This window comes from Cyanistes caeruleus, chromosome 34 (assembly GCF_971803275.1).
Source record: "Cyanistes caeruleus chromosome 34, bCyaCae1.hap1.1, whole genome shotgun sequence".
Taxonomy (NCBI): Eukaryota; Metazoa; Chordata; class Aves; order Passeriformes; family Paridae; genus Cyanistes; species Cyanistes caeruleus.
In genome coordinates, this window is record NC_141735.1 from 137,438 (window position 1) to 147,904 (window position 10,467).

The 10,467-nt window shown below is 64.6% G+C and overlaps 2 protein-coding genes and 1 long non-coding RNA gene across 4 annotated transcripts; 1 reads left to right on the plus strand and 2 right to left on the minus strand.

The window, feature by feature from the left end:
• The first annotated feature begins 67 nt into the window (after positions 1–67).
• On the plus strand, positions 68–772 carry LOC147647671 (uncharacterized). The gene is made up of 2 exons (XR_015281370.1): positions 68–211; positions 602–772. It is a non-coding gene; the product is annotated as an uncharacterized LOC147647671 (long non-coding RNA).
• Positions 769–5,841, minus strand: FAM50A (family with sequence similarity 50 member A). 2 transcript variants are annotated; one of them, XM_086870919.1, is made up of 13 exons: positions 5,531–5,841; positions 5,080–5,164; positions 4,879–4,978; positions 4,230–4,342; positions 4,062–4,144; positions 3,700–3,766; positions 3,289–3,350; positions 2,985–3,061; positions 2,680–2,734; positions 2,512–2,560; positions 2,183–2,253; positions 1,402–1,512; positions 769–882 (listed from the first exon to the last, which is right to left on the minus strand). In XM_086870919.1, exons 1-13 carry the CDS (start codon positions 5,639–5,641, stop codon positions 874–876), a joined length of 993 nt encoding a protein of 330 aa, XP_086727045.1. In that variant the 5' UTR covers positions 5,642–5,841; the 3' UTR covers positions 769–873. The 2 variants fall into 2 exon arrangements, with proteins under 2 accessions (XP_086727045.1, XP_086727043.1); XM_086870917.1 differs by lacking the exon at positions 769–882 and having other exon boundaries at positions 1,233–1,512; positions 5,531–5,795.
• A 167-nt stretch (positions 5,842–6,008) lies between these two features.
• Positions 6,009–10,200, minus strand: LOC147647673 (V-type proton ATPase subunit S1-like). The gene is made up of 10 exons (XM_086871103.1): positions 10,040–10,200; positions 9,652–9,775; positions 9,365–9,439; positions 8,882–9,096; positions 8,759–8,799; positions 8,468–8,550; positions 7,959–8,215; positions 7,667–7,714; positions 6,991–7,225; positions 6,009–6,570 (listed from the first exon to the last, which is right to left on the minus strand). Exons 1-10 carry the CDS (start codon positions 10,144–10,146, stop codon positions 6,361–6,363), a joined length of 1,395 nt encoding a protein of 464 aa, XP_086727229.1. The 5' UTR covers positions 10,147–10,200; the 3' UTR covers positions 6,009–6,360.
• Positions 10,201–10,467: the final 267 nt, after the last annotated feature.

Genomic DNA, 10,467 nt, shown 5'->3' on the forward strand with positions numbered 1-10,467 from the left:
TCGGGTTTTCGGGAATTGGGTTCGGATTTTCGGGAATTCTGCTCCTTGACCCCCTTCCCCGATCCCTGCGCGTGCCCCTCCCCTCCCCGGGGGTCGCGCGCGTGGCGCTCGCGGCTCTGGAGCCCGACCTGGCCCCGCCCCTCCCCCCCCCGGGCCGCGCCCGCCCCTCCCCCACGGCGCGAGCGCAGCGGAGCGGGAAAACGATACTGGTGTGAGTGGGGGAGGGGAACTGGGATGGACTGGTGTGAGTGGGGGAGGGGAACTGGGATGGACTGGTGTGAGTGGGGGAGGGGAACTGGGATGGACTGGTGTGAGTGGGGGAGGGGAACTGGGATGGACAGGTGTGAGTGGGGGAGGGGAACTGGGGGAACTGGGGTGGGGATTGGGGGGGCACTGGGAGTACTGGGAGAACTGGGGGGCACTGGGAGGGAATTGGGGGAAACCGGGGGGCACTGGGATGAACTGGGAGGGGATTTGAGGACACTGGGGGGCACTGGGAGGGAACTGGGGGGCACTGGGAGCACGGGGGGGGCACTGGGGGGGTCCCGGGGGTCTGGGTGGGGGAGGGGCGCGCGCTGAGCCGCCCCTCCCCCCCCCGCAGGCAGTGGGAGGCCCCCGGCGCTCGCGCGCTCCGGGGGGGGGTCTCGAACTTTCTGGAGCTGCTGGGGCTGGTGCTGGAAACCATCGAGAGCTTCGGGGGGGGGCGCGGCTGCCCCTCCCCCCCCGCCACGCCCCCCCACCAATAAAGCCCCTCCCCCACACGGGAGCTGAACTCGGGTTCGGGTTTTATTGGGGGGGGAGGTGGGGGAGGGGCGGGGGGAGGGGCGGGAACAGCCCCTCCCCCACCGAGGGGGGGTCCGGGGTCCTTCGGCTTCAGCGGATCTGGGGGGGGGGGAGGGGAGAACGAGTGAGAAAAGAGACCCCTCCCCCACCTGCGGCCCCTCCCCCACTCCCACCCTCACCCCTCCCCCCTCTCACGGTGTATTTGTCCCCATGAACATTCCCAGTTGTTCCTGGCTGTTCCCGCTTATTCCCGGTTGTTCCCAGTTGTTCCCGGTTATTCCTGGTTGTTCCCGGTTGTTCCCGGTTGTTCCCCTCCCCCTCTCACGGTGTACTTGTCCCCCGGTTATTCCCGGTTGTTCCCCCGGTTATTCCCAGTTGTTCCCAGCTGTTCCCATGGATATTCCCGTGTCCCCTCCCCCTCTCACGGTGTATTTGTCCCCCGGTTGTTCCCGGCTGTTCCCGGTTGTTCCCAGTTATTCCCGGCTGTTCCCCTCCCCCTCTCACGGTGTACTTGTCCCCCGGTTATTCCCGGTTGTTCCCCCCGGTTGTTCCCCCAGTTGTTCCCGGCTGTTCCCGGTTGTTCCCGGTTATTCCCGGCTGTTCCCCTCCCCCTCTCACGGTGTACTTGTCCCAGCGTTTCTCGGGGTCGAACGGCTCCCAGCGGCTCGCGGGGAAGATGTGTTTGTTCTTCTCGTACCACGAGCGCAGCACCACCTTCCCCGCGTGCGACTGTGACGTCACCGACGGGGTGGTGGTGACGTCATCGACGGGGCAGTGACGTCATCAACGGGGCAGCGATGTCATCAATGGGGCGATGATGTCATCAATGGGGTGTTGACGTCATCGATGGGGCGGTGACATCATTGACGGGACAGTGACGTCATCAGTCGGTCAGGGGTGATGTCATCAACAGGGCAGTGATGCCATTGATTGTCAGGGATGACGTCATCAATCAAGGAGTGATGTCATAGGGGAATGACGTCAGCAACAGGGCAGTGACATCAGCACCCAGCGTGGGATGATGTCATTGCCCAGGAGTGATGTCACCAGCAGTGATGACGTCACCAGGAGGAAGTGACGTCATGAATGGGAGACAGGAATTGTGGAAGGGCGATGATGTCACAAATCAGAGGTGATGTCATCAGTGAGGGAGTGAGGTCAGCAATGAGAATGACATCATCAATAAAGGTGTGACATCATCATGGCTGTGATGTCATTGATGAGTCTGTGACATCACCAATGGGGTGATGGGGGGGAACTGGTCTGTCCTGGTCTATACCAGTCTGTTCTGGTCTATACTGGTCTATACTGGTCTGTTCTGGTCTATACTGGTCTATACTGGTTTATACTGGTCTATACTGGTCTGTCCCGGTCTATACTGGTTTATACTGGTCCGTACCTCGTCCTTCTCCACGGTGGCGTCGCTCAGCAGCCGAACGTCGTCGTGGACGTCGAAGTTGAAGAGCGGCCCTGGGGGGTGGGGGAGGAGAGAGGTGATGTCACAGCCCAGATGATGATGTCATACCCCCAACAATGATGTCACATTCCCAACGATGACATCACTGCCCCAATGATGATGTCACAGCCCCAACGATGATGTCACAGCCCCAGTGATAACGTCACATCCCCAACGATGATGTCACATTTCCTAATGATGACATCATAACCCAAACAATGATGTCATAACCCCGGTGATGACGTCACAGCCCCAGTGATGACATCACTCACCGCTCTTCCCGCGGGCCTTGGTGACGATGAAGTCGTAGAAGCTGTGGTGCTGTGGGGGAGGGGCGCGGGGTCAGTGGGGGAGGGGCTGGAAGGGTGGGGGAGGGGCCACAGAGGGGGGGGGGATGGGCCCGGGGTGGGGGATGGGCCCAGGGTGGGGGAGGGGCTCACGTGGGGGATGATCAGATCCTCCTTGATGTACATCAGCTGCTCCACCCCCGCCGAGCTGCGGGAAAACGGCTCAGGGACCCCGGAACTGCCCCCAAAACATCCCCAGGGACCCCCACCCCCACCCAGGCCACCCCCAGACCCCTCCCCTGAACCCCAAAACTCCCCTGGGACCCCCAGCACCCCCCACCCACACCCAGGCCGCCCCCAGACCCCTCCCCTGAACCCCAAAACTCCTCTGGGACCCCCCAGACCCCCAAACACCCCCCTGGGGACCCCCCCAGACCCCCCCCCGGGCCCCCCCTCACCGGAGCTCGCTGAAATCCTTGCGGAGAATTTCCAGAGCTTTCTGCAGGAACTGCTGCATCGTGTTCCCCTTCTTCATCTGGGGGGAGAGGGGCAGGGGGACCCCAAAACTTCACCTGGGGACCCCAAAACTCACCTGGGGACCCCAAAACCTCCCCTGGAGACCCCAAAAATACCCCTGGAAACCCAAATTCCCCCTGGGAGCCCAAATCCCCACCCAGACCCCAAAAATCTCATCTGGGACCCCCGGACCCCACCTGGGACCCCCCAAATTCCCCCTGGGACCCCCAAACCCCCCAGGCTCACCTTGACCGTGCGCCGGTGCCCGGAACCGTCCCAGTAACTGAAGGTGATCTCGATCTCCTCATCTGGGAACAGCGGGGTCAGCGCCCCAAAAATCACCCCAAAATCACCCCAGAACCCCAAAAATCACCCCAAAATTACCCCAGAACCCCAAAAATCACCCCAAAATTACCCACAAACCCCAAAAATCGAGCCAGGGACCCCCAAAATGACCCCAAGGACAGAAAAACCGACCCAGGGACCCTAAAGATGATGCAGGGATCCCCCAGAAACCCCAAAATGACCCCAAAGAGCCCCAAAAGTGGCCCAGGAACCCCAAAATCCAACCCAACACGGCAAGACCCACCCCAGGCCCTCCCAAACGTCCCCCAAAACCCCCCAGAACCCCCCAAACCTCCCCAAATTCCTCCTCACTTTTGATCTTCTCCTGCTTGGCCTCCCACTCCTGCCTGAGCTCCTCCCGCAGCCGGTTCTCCTCCTCCTGGGGGGCAGGGCTGAGACCCCAAAACGCCCCAAAACCACCCCAAAACCACCCCAAAACACCCAAACTGCCCCAAACCACCCAAAACCCACCCCAAAACCACCCCAAACCACCCAAACTACCCAAAACCACCCCAAACCACCCCCAAAATAACCCAAAACACGCCCGAAATGACCCAAAACTGACCCCAAAGGGCCCCAAAAAAACCCCAAAGCCCCCAAGTCCCCCCCAACACCTCCTGGGACCCCCCTGGGCCCCCCAAATCCTCTCCCAGACCCCCCTGGGCCCCCCTGACCTCCCTGTCCCGGTCTGGCAGGAAGCTCGTGTCCACGTCCGGGTTTTTGCCCAATTTTCTCTTTTTCGGGGGCTCCTCGGGGGCTGGGGGGGCACGGGGGGGGGTCAGAAGGGGGGGGGGGATCCCCCCCAGGGACCCCCAAACCCCCCCAGGACCCCCCAGCCCCACCTTCAGCCTCCTCCCCCTCCTCCTCCTCCTCGTCGCCGAGGCTGAAGCTCAGGGAGCTGATCTTCCTCTGCGCCTCCTGCTTGCGCTGCCGCTCGCGCTGGCGCTCCAGCTTCCTGCAACGGACTGGGATGGACTGGGAGCGACTGGGAGGGACTGGGAACAGCCTAGATCCAAACTGGGATGGACTGGGAACGGCCCTGGACCGCTCCAGCTTCCTGCAACGGACTGGGATGGACTGGGAGCGACTGGGAGGGACTGGGAGGGACTGGGAGGGACTGGGAACAGCCTAAATCCAAACTGGGAGGGACTGGGAATGGCCCTAAGTGAGCTCTGGGAAGGGATTTGGAAGTCCCAGGGTGGATCTGGGGGGTTTTTGGGTTCTTTTGGGGTGTTTTGGGATATTTTGGGTTATTTTGGGATATTTTAGGGTGTTTTGGGGTTATTTTGAGGTATTTTGGGGTGTTTCGGGGTTATTTTGGGGTGTTTCGGGGTCATTTTGAGGTATTTTGGGGTGTTTCGGGGTTATTTTGGGGTGTTTCAGGGTTATTTTGGGGTGTTTCAGGGTTATTTTGGGGTGTTTCGGGGTCATTTTGAGGTATTTTGGGGTGTTTCGGGGTTATTTTGGGGTGTTTCGGGGCGTTTCGCTCACAGCTGCAGCTCCCGGCTCTGCTCTCTCTTGGCCAGCTGCTTCTCGCGCTCCTTGACCAGCGCCTCCTGCTTGGCCTTCATGTCATTGAGGGTCACCAGGCCTGGGGACAGCGGGGACAGCGCTGGGGACAGCCCGGGACAGCCCCGGGGGCTCAGGGGGGGTTTTGGGGTGAATCTGGGGGTATTTGGGGGCGCCCCTCACCCACGGTGCTGGATTTCAGCTCGGCCTCCACAGCGTCGTAGTGAGCCGAGAATTTCTTGTCGATGTTGGACTTCATGATGTTCTCCTGGGGAGGGGGTCAGAGGCAGCCGGGACCCCTCCCCAAACCCCCCAAATCCCCCCGGGACCCCTCCCCGAACCCCCCAAACCCCTCCGGGACCCCTCCCCAAACCCCCCAAATCCCCCCGGGACCCCTCCCCGAACCCCCCAAACCCCTCCGGGACCCTTCCCCAAACCCCCCAAATCCCCCCGGGACCCCTCCCCGAACCCCCCAAACCCCTCCGGGACCCCTCCCCAAACCCCCCAAAACCCCGGGACCCCTCCCCAAACCCCCCTAAACCCCGGGACCCCTCCCCAAACCCCGGGACCCCTCCCCAAACCCCGGGACCCCTCCCGAAACCCCCTCGAGACCCCTCCCCAAACCCTCCCGAACCTCCTGGATGCGCTGCCGCAGCTGCTCCATGTGTTCCCGCTGCCGCTCGCGTTTCTTCATCAGCTGCAGCGCCCGCCCGGCCTCGCTGGCCGCGCCCTTGTACTGCGCCATGGCCGCGCCGGGGTTCGGGGTTTTGGGGCTTTTTGGGGTTTCTGGGGTCCGGCGGTCCCGGCAGCAGCGGCGGCCGGAGAGAACCCGGAAGTGCGCGCGGAGCCGGAAACGCGTCACTGCTCGGCGCGGATTGGTCCAGTCCTAATTAGTTCCTCCCCGTACTCGCTTTCGATTGGCTCCCAACAGCTTTAGCCCCGCCCCACTCTGCCCACGCCCCCAGCGCTCTGATTAGTGATTCTCTGAGCCCCGCCCCCACACCACGCGCTGATTGGTTCAGCCCCTCCCCTTGTTCCCGCCCCCTCCGTGCCGCCCGCTGATTGGCCCATCCCGAGCCCCGGCCCCGCCTCCATTCCCGGCGCTTTTGGGATTTTCGGGAATTTCGGGAATTTTGGGGTTCCCGGTTTTTTATTGACAGACACGGACAATAAATAAAGGGGGGAGGGGTCCCCCAAAGCCGCCCCTCCCCCTCCGGGGCGGCCTGGGGGCACCGGGAGCGCGCGGGGGGGGCGGGGCCCCAAAGTCCGGGGGGGAGGGGCTGCGGTGCTTTTGGGGGGTCCTGGGGGGGTCCCACAACTTTTGGGGAGGGGGGAAAGAAGGGGCTGCGGTGGGGGAGGGGCTGCGGTGGGGGAGGGGCCGCCGTGGGGGAGGGGCTCCTGTGGGATTTTTGGGGGGAATCTCCCGGATTTTCGGGGGTTTCTCCCCGGTTTCGGGGTCCCCCCTCACTCGCTGAGGGGCACGGGCAGGGGGGGCCCGCGGGGGTCGTCGAAGCGATCCATGGGGCGCAGCCCCAGCAGGATCCCCCCCCCCAGGAGGAGCCCCCCGAGCAGGAGCCCCCCCGAGATCAGCCCCATCCACGCCCCCGGCCCGAAGAACCCGGCGCAGTCGGAGGCGCCCCCAAAAACGCCCCCGGAGACGTTGAACCCCTGAACCTGCGGGGGGAACGGGGGGGATGCGCTGGGGGGACCCCGAAACCGGGCAGGGGGAGGGGTCACCCCAAACATTCCTGGGGTCCCTTTCCCCATTCCCAACCCCCCTATTCCTGCTGCTCCCCCCTCCCCCCGATTTTGGGGTCCCCTCCCCCCATTTTTGCCCCAAACCCATTTTTGGGATTCCCCCCCCCCCCCCATTCCCCATTCATCATTTTTGGGGTCCCCTCCCCCATTTAATCCCCCCCCTCTCTGGGTCCCCAGTCCCGTTTCTGGGGTCCCCAGTCCCGTTTTTGGGGTCCCCAGTCCCGTTTTTGGGGTCCCCAGTCCCGTTTTTGGGGTCCCAATCCCATTTTTGGGGTCCCCAGTCCCGTTTTTGGGGTCCCCAGTCCCGTTTTTGGGGTCCCGGAGTTTTTGGGGTACCTGCAGGTCGAGGATCCGGAGCCCCCAGTGCTGGCTGTGCTCCAGGGGGGGGAGGGGCAGCAGGAGGGGTCCGGGGGTCCCCAAATCCCCGCAGCGCCAGCCCAGGGGGGAGGGGGCGGCCGCCCCCCGCACCCGGAACCGCGCGGGGGGGGCCCCCCCCAGGGTCACCCCGATCTCCTCCAGCCACGCCCAGGAGCGCCCCGAGACCGGGAACCAGGAACGGCGCAGGAGGAACCTGGGGGGGCTGCAAATGAGACCCCCGCCCCAAAAAACCCCCAAAGGACCCCCGAAAATGAGACCCCCGCCCCAAAAACCCCCAAAGGACCCCCGAAAATGAGACCCCCGCCCCAAAAACCCCCAAAGGACCCCCGAAAATGAGACCCCCGCCCCAAAAAACCCCCAAAGGACCCCAAACCTGAAATCTCCACCCCAAAACCCCCCCAAGTAACCCAAAAATTGAAATCCCATCCAAAAAACCCCAAATAATCGCCCAAATTGAAATTCCCAGCCCAAAACAACCCCAGAAAGTGAAATCTGCACCCCAAAACAACCCCAAACCTGAAACCCCCCCCCAAAACACCCCCCCAAATCAGCCAAGGGGTGTCAGGGACCCCCAAATCCGCCCCCCTCACCCCAAAACAGCCCCAAAGCCCCCAAAGCCCCAATCCCCGCTCACGTGATGTTCAGGGTCTCCCCAAAAACCTCCTTGTACTGCAGCACAAACCTGGGGGGGCACGGGGGGGTCAGGGGCGCTCCAAAACTCCTGGGACCCCCCAGAATTCCCCTCAACCCCCCCCAAAAACCCCTCTGGGATCCCCAAATCCCTCTGGGATCCTTCAAACTCCTCTGGGATCCCCAAATCCCCCCAAAAATCCCTCCCAAAACCCCTCTGGGATCCCCAAACCCCTCTGGGATCCTCAAACCCCCCCCAAATCCCCCCAAACCCCCCCAGACCCCCCGGCCCTCACCGAGCCTCCCGGGGGCTCCACGAGGACCCCCCCAGCTCGACGGCGGCCGCGGCCCCGAAGGTTTTTGGGGTGAGGTCGCGCTGCTGCCCCCGCAGCGACACCGACACGTTCCGGGCCCACAGCAGCATCTGGGGGTCCCCCTGGGGGGGCCAGCGCAGGGGGGGGGGCGGCTCCGGGCCCTCCCCCCCCGCCAGCCCCAGCAGCCCCCGCCGGGGACCCCCAAAACCCCCCGGGATCCCCCCGGGGCCGGGGGGCTCCTGTGGAAGAGGGGAGGGGTCAGGGGGGGACCCCCAAAATTGGGGAGGGGGGGAAAGGGGGAGGGGAAGCCAAAATTTTGGGGGGGGAGACCCCCCCTGGATTGGGGAGGGGAAAGGGAGGGGTTGGGGGGGGGACCCTGCTGGGGTCACCCAGGGGTCACTTGGGGGTCACTCAGGGTCACCCAGGGGTCACTCAGAAGTCACCCAGGGGTCACTCAGGGGTCACTCAGGGGTCACCCAGGGGTCACTCACGTGGGCCCTGCGGGCAGTGAACAGCGCCGTGTACGGGACCTGCTCCTCCTGCAGCACCTGCAGCACCTCCCCCAGCACCGCGTCTGGGGGCACAGAGTGACCCCAAAATCCCCCAAACTCGCCCCAAAACTGCCCCGAACCCACCCCAAAAACTGCCCTGAACCTGCCCCAAAAACTGCCCCAAACACCACCCCCAGCACCGTCTCTGGGGGCAGTGACCCCAAATCCCCCAACCCCAGCCCAAAGCGGCCCCAAGCCCCCCCAGAGCTCCCAGTGCTCCCAGTTCCTCACCGTTACTGGCCAGAGCCTCCTTGGCTCCCATCAGGCCGGACCTGGGGGGAGGGGACAGTCAGGGCGGGACAGGGGGGCCCTGTGGGGCAGAGGGGTCCCTGTGGGGTCTCTGGGGTCTCTCACCGGCTGTGGGGCAGCCCCACGAGCAGCAGGGTGGGCTCCCCGGGGTCGCTCTCGGGGTCGGAGCGGTTCAGCCTCAGCCCCCCCAGGGCCCCCCCGGGCAGGCGCAGGGGGGGAGGGGCGCCCAGGGCTCTCTGCAGGGTCAGGGGCAGCGCGGCCGCAGCGGCTCCGGCCACCGAGGGCAGGGTCAGCGCTGACCCCGCCGAGCCCAGGGCACCCTGAAACGGAGACTCGTGAAATACCCCAAAAACACCCCAAAATCCCCCCCAAATCATCCCAAACCCACCCAAAATCCCCCCCAAATCACCCCAAACCCACCCAAAATCCCCCCAAGAACCCCAAAACCACCCCAAGAACCCCAAAATTGCCCCCAAATCCCCCCCAATCCAAACCACCTCCCCAAGCCCTCCCTGGACACCCCCAGGCCCCCAAAAATCCTCCCCAGGCCCCTTCCCCCCCCCAGCCCCCCCAAATCCCCTGGCCCACCTGCAGCCGGGGGAAGGCTCCGTTGGGTTCATTCCCAAAAACGCCCCCAAAAGCGGTGAAATCCTCCAGGCTGAGCTGAGGGAGGGGCGGGGGGTCAGTGGGGGAGGGGAACGGGGCCCTTTGGGGCTTCTGGGGGGATTTTGGGGGTCCTTGGGAGGGGTCTTGGGGGTCCCACCTGGTCCTGCAGGAAAGGCAGCACTGGGGGGCGGATTTGGGGGATTTGGGGGGGGATTCAGGGGGGATCTGGGGGGGATTCAGGGTGGATTCGGGGGGTTTTGGGGTCCCACCTGGTCCTGCAGGAACAGCAGCACCGTGCGGGGCCCGCGCTGCAGCCCCGGCTCCAGGAGCTGCTGCAGCTCCGGCTCCGACAGAACCCGGCCCGCGGGGGCGGCCAGCGGGGGCCACAGAGCCCTGCGGGGAACGGAGCCCAGATCACCCGGGGAGCCCCAAAATCACCCGGGGAGCCCCGAAATCACCCGAGGAGACCCAAAATCCCCACAGAGAGCCCCCAAAATCCCCTCCAGAGGGGCCCCAAAACCACCCAGGGACCCCAAATCCCCTCCAAAGGCGCCTTTGAGGCCTCTCCGCGCCCCCCAAATCTCCGCGAACAGGCCCCAAGCTCCCCCCAGGCCCGGCCCCCGGGCCGCCCCCGGAGCCGCCGGGCCCCGCTCGCACCGCTCCGTGCTCCAGACGAGCAGCGGGACCTGCGCGGCCCCCGCGGGCCCCGGGCCCGGCACCGACCCCGCCAGGGCCGCGAGCAGCGCCCACAGCGCCGCCGCCATCTTGGAGCCGCCGCGGCCACGCCCCCTCCCCGCGCGGGTCACGTGGCCGGCGCGCGCTCACGTGCCCGCCGTTACGTCACGCGCCTGCCGTCAGGTCCCGCCCCCTCGCCCTGACCCCGCCCCCCTAAATCCCCCCAGGGACCCCCCCAATCCCCCCAGGGACCCCCCCAAATCCCACCATAAGATTCACAAATCCCCCAATGAGCAAGAAGCGATAAATTCTTTTTTTATTCCATGTTTTTTCCCTGATTTTCCCATTTCTTCATTTTCTATTTTTCCCATTTCCCTGTTTTTCACCTATTTTCCCTTCTATTTCTCCCC